General features: G+C 49.6%; 1 protein-coding gene across 1 annotated transcript; it reads left to right on the forward strand.

The window, feature by feature from the left end:
• The first annotated feature begins 536 nt into the window (after nt 1-536).
• LOC129398799 (basic proline-rich protein-like) lies at nt 537-5326 on the forward strand. The gene is made up of 2 exons (XM_055117885.1): nt 537-822; nt 4494-5326. Exons 1-2 carry the CDS (start codon nt 537-539, stop codon nt 5324-5326), a joined length of 1119 nt encoding a protein of 372 aa, XP_054973860.1.

The following is a 5326-nucleotide window of genomic DNA, read 5'->3' on the forward strand; positions in this document are numbered from 1 at the left end:
AGTCTGAAATCTCCGGACCTCCCCTCACCCGCAAAGACCGGTGGAGTTTGGGGGTGACCGCTGTCCTCCCTTCCCCGCTGGTCCCCACAAAGCTCGGCCCGATGGGTCGCGGGGCGCCTGGGCAGCGGGGATAAGGTAGGGGAGGCGGCGGGAAATCGGGGACCCGGAGAGAGGCAAAGCCAGGGACGCGGCACGACCAAAGAAGGGACACGAGGTGAGGGGCGAGGCAGGGCTGGAAAACGGGGACTCGCGACTCCAGGTGCAGCCGGAGGCAGGATAAGGGGGTGAGCTGAGTGGCACGGACTCGGGGTGAGGACTCACCTGCGGGCTGCAGCCACTCGACGTTGCTGTTCGGGGGTCTGGTCTCCAGCTCGGCAGGCTCCCCACGACCTGGATCCCGGCTCACGACGGAGGGGCCCGCGGCGGAGGCGGCCCATCGGGTCCCACGCGGCTCGGCCCCGCTCGCGCCCAGCGGGGTCCGTCGGGGCGCCCGTCCCGCCCGCCGCCGTCGCTTCTGCGTCCCCGACGGCGCCCGCATGCGCGAGGCCGTCGTCGAGGCGCCCAGGCTGGTCCGCGCGCAGCCGGCTAAGCCGCCGAGGGACGACCCAACGACGACTCGACCACCTAGTGCTAGTGGTCCTCTGCTGACCCGCGTCTTCCTTGGCAACCGGCCGGAACCGGAACTCGACCAACGCCAACCGCCAGGACCGCCTGTGACGTCACGGCTTCAGGGCCGACGCCCGGCTAAGCGGGTCGGTCCTGGGGGGACTCGGCGGGCAGGGCCTCCCCGGGACGTGCCCGAGCAGTTCCCCATCCCTGCCAGTAGTCCAGGACCACAGATTCATTATCAAACCTCCCAAACGGGGGTTCCTGACCATAAGGGATGGGGGAACCCAGGGGAGAAAAAGTGCGCACAGGGCCCGTCGAAGCGCGGACGGTTCGGTAGAACGCATCCACGACTGCTCTCGTGAGAGGCCAAGGGAACTCTCACGAGGGACGTGACGGTTGTTCCCAATCTCTCCCTCTTTGTTTAACACTTATTTACCTGGCATTTTGGTTTCAAGATTCCTGGAAGGTCAAGATAACCACTTTCATACACATAATTATACTGTACTGAAAGCAGTTAATAAGCACTCCTAGAGAGTCAAAAGTCAAAGAGAAAAAGCCGAGGAAACAATAAGACAAATGTTTTCCTTGGATTTCTCTTAATTACTGCTTACCTTGCTGTTTCCTCACTTGGGTGATTTTTAAAACACTCTGCCTTTGTCTTGTAAATTTAGGCTTCGTACTGTTACTGAATGGCTATTTCCAAAAGAGAGGGGGAGAGACGTTGAACTCAGCTGATCTTCACCAGGCTTCCCTAGCTTCCAAATGTACCTTCTCTACTCAGCCTCTCTAAAGATTACTCACCTAGTTTCTCCGTGGTTTCTATCTTGTCTGAAAACTATGCCAAATGTCTCAATGGCAGATGTCGAGCTTAAATGCTTCTCCATCAGAAACTACAATTTCACCAGGTGTCCACGGGGTACATAGCCACAGCTGCCGTGGAGTGGTGCTAAGACAGGAAACTTCTTGATATCTCTTCCGCAGTAGAAGGGAACATGCAAACTTAGCTGGGGCTCATATTTCGGGGTAGCCTTGTATTAAGAGCCTTTGAGGTATCCCTCTGACTTTAAACACTCTGCCTTTGTCTGACTTAACCCCTCTGATGGGGTCTGGTATTTTATGGATTCCCACCCACCGCAAGTAGCTAATGAACAAGCAGTGAGTAAATCTGGTATATTTGGTATATAATATATAATGTATATTTGCTCAGATTTATGCTACAGCCAAAGGAGTTGCCTGTCTTTTGCTCCAGAGTTTAGAAGCCAATGATAATAACCACAACCCCTAACACAATTTCCCACATTTCCCTAAAGAAACGGGTTCTTTAAAAATGACTCTATGTTCTCACTTAGAGATGTAAGGGAAAACAACCTCAAGAAGGTCATTAAAACTGCAAACAAACCATTTTAATTTTGTTTTCAGTTCCTCCTTGCATTATTTTAAGTCCCCTTAAAACTAAGAGGTTCCATATTTGGTTTCAGACCTTAAACAATTCAAACTCCTGCCGGTGCCATTTGGGTATTTGTTGAGATAAGAACTCAGTAGTTAGAAGGTGTCTAACTCTGTAAACTTAAGAGCACACTTAAGGAACAATACAAAGTGAAAACTTGAGTTCAAATTGTATGTAAATTATTTTAACCAGATTCTGAGAATCAGTCATTAATAGTGTCTACAGGTTACATTGTATCTTTCCTGCTAAAACACAAATTAGTGTTCCTACTTTGTATCTGAAATTGGACATACTAAAGAGCTAAATCATTACTCTTTAATCATAAAGCTTATTTATATACTAAATGTAACAATCATAACATACATTTATATGATTTAGTAATCCACATATAAAGATATTTTTATTGACAAAATTGCCACTTATTTTCTGACCCACTTTTCAACTTAAAATAAATTCAAATTAAAAAGTTTTACAAAGTTAATTGGATGCCCCATGGTCACACACATACCACTAGTATTTAAGCAGTAAGAAAGAAAACTTCAAAGGAATAGTTCAGTTTTTTAAAGGTGTGCTATTTAAGATTACTCTTCTTAAAATACCAGCTGACTTTAAATGCAATATACAATGGACTTGACACATTAAAATGTACATTGATCAGAATGAAACATTATCTAAATAGCTTAGAAAGCAATTCTATAAAAGACTTATTTGAAAGTCCTTAGCTCTTTTTGTGAAAAACTAATCACACAAAACTTCCAAATAACTTTTGCATTTAATTTCTCTCATGAAATGAGACCGGAAAAGACAATAGTATAAAGCCAGATTTAAAATGTTTTTGTATTACCTGTTTAAAATCTTTGGAAATTCAGAAAATCTCATTATCATGGAACTATAATCTGCACATACCTAAGGAAATTCTGCTAATTTCACACCTGTATTTTCCAACTCCCACCTGAATTTTAAAAGTCAAAGCTTTATATGTGCTTACTTTATATGTGCTTACTGTAGATGATTAACACCTACATTTTAAAAATTGCTTTTGAAGGAATCGCTTGTATATATGTATGTGTGTGTTTAAATATCAATGTGTACTATCCAATTTGCACATGACAGGATGTGCCTATATTCTAGGACATGAAGTTTAGAAGGAGATATGTATGTAAACAAAGTATTAATTCATTCCAGAAGCACATACTGCAGGCTGTAATCACTGTTTTAAGAGGTCTAATAACTCTAAGCACTTGTAAGTGTTTGGGGACAAAGATTAACTTAGATAAATCTAGATAAAGAGTTGACAATATCTAGAATATCACTTAAATAATAAAGAACTCCTTATTCTTTAAAAAAAGTTGTTTAGATAGGAAATCCCCTTCTTCTCCCCAAAGAATCAAAAACATAGTGATAGAATTTAGACACTCACTTAGTAATTGAATGTAATTATTCAAGTTGGGAAACTACAATAATCATTTGCCACTACCAACTCTAAAATTTCTGAAATACCCCCATGCTCACACAGTTGGATTAAAAATAGAGGTGTTACTCCATAACCAAGTTATGAACTCAAGATCCCTATAATGAGGGAGGAACCATAGGGTATCTGAAATGCTGTGCTGCCTCACTTTGGAAAATAACTCTAGGATTTCGGGTTAGGTGGGAGCAGGGCATCTGTGCCGTCAAGTCTGTCAAGGAGGAGAGAAGAAACTTCCACCCACAAGGGTAGACAGGTATTTCCTTGCTTGTGCTTGTCTTGCTTCCTAGCCTTTCATTCTCTGTTCAAGTCTTTACATTTTAAATGTTTTACTTGGTGTGTGGGTGTGGGTGTGGGGAGGGGCTGGATGATTGTGCTGGGCATCTAACCCAGCAAATGTTTCACACATACAAGTGTTCTACCTCTGAGCTACATCTCCAGCTCCTAAAGTTTTCCGTGTTTAAACTGTAAAGCCTTTACATTTCTTTTTGTTAAGATGAATAAAATATTAAGATGAGCGTGCTGTTTGCCCCCCATCTATATGCTTGTTTTTCCATTAATTCAGTGAATGCAGAGATTGGAGGCATCGTTTCCATTCCCAAAGAAAACTGGGATTAAGAGATTCCACACACGAATGTTTTAAGGAGCCATGATTAATATAATTAATACTTTCAGTGTAGAGGTTTGCGACACAGCACATTTTCTAAGTCAGAGGACATGCCTAAGAGCCAAATTATTGCTGCTTATTGTTTTACAACTATCTTATTTCTACAGACGTGACTTTTACTTCCAACTTGTCTCCAAACCCCACTGCACCAGGGCGATCCCTCTGGGTGCCTCGCCAAGCAACCTGTCCACCACACCCCTTCCACACCTGCGTGTGCCCAGCCCTCGGAAGCCCTGGCGCTGGCTATTAGACTTGTCCCGCACAAAGTAGGTTCTATTCCTTCCCCGTCCTTTTTCTTTTAGAGACTGAGCGACAAGGCGGGATAGTGCCCTACAGGGACGATTCTCAGTACCCAGCGAGCCCCCCCCCCCCGCCGCCCCCGGGCCAAGCTGCAGGACTGGGCCCGCAAAACTCTCTGGAGCCCGTCCCGACGGGGCGGGTGGAGCGCCGTCGCGAGGCGGGGGGCACCCGCGGGACCAGCTGTGGGTGGGCGCTGGCCGGGCAGGCCGGGCGTCGGCCCGGGTGTCGGGGCCCGCTGCGCCCTGAGGTCCTTCGCTCCCCCAGTCTCTCCACCGCCAGCCCACACCGCTGCGGTCGGTCTCGGCGGTTTCTGATCGGGCGGGGGAGGTGGCGGGAATCGGCTGGAACTTCGAATTTGAAAACCGCGAGGCCCCGGCCCCGAAATCGAAACTTGCCGGCGGGGCCCAAACGGGGCGCGCGAGGCGCGGCGGGGCGGAAGCGCGGGCTCGGGGCCTGCTCGCCGCCTCCCCGGGCCCGGGCCGGGGCCAGCGCCCGCCCGCCCCACTCGCCGCGTCCTCCCGGGCGCCGCAGGAGGCCTCGGTCCTCTAGCTCGGCCGCCCCGGGCCCGGCCTCCGGCACGCGCTCCCCCGGGGCCCCGGCGGAGCTCCCGGCGCGGGGGGCGGCCGCCCCGCCGCCACCGGCCACCCGCGGCCGGACCGACGTTCCGCAGGGCCCAGCGGCCGCCTCGCGCTCCGGGACGCTTCCCGAGAGCGCCCCGAAGGTGGGGGAGGGGCGGCAGGCCCCGGACTCCCCCGGCCCGGAAGACGACGTGGGAGCGTGCCCCGCGGCCCACCCGCCGCCGCCCCCGGCCCTTAGGGCGCGGGCCGGCCCCTAG

The sequence above is a fragment of the Sorex araneus genome, chromosome 9 (assembly GCF_027595985.1).
Source record: "Sorex araneus isolate mSorAra2 chromosome 9, mSorAra2.pri, whole genome shotgun sequence".
Classification (NCBI taxonomy): domain Eukaryota; kingdom Metazoa; phylum Chordata; class Mammalia; order Eulipotyphla; family Soricidae; genus Sorex; species Sorex araneus.

Excerpts from the sequence above, each read along its gene's own strand:
- LOC129398799 (XM_055117885.1), top strand. The coding sequence starts at position 537 with ATGCGCGAGGCCGTCGTCGAGGCGCCCAGGCTGGTCCGCGCGCAGCCG. Across the intron at positions 823-4,493 it reads GCAGTTCCCCATCCCTGCCA|AGACTGAGCGACAAGGCGGG; the intron begins GTAGTCCAGGAC and ends TTTTTCTTTTAG.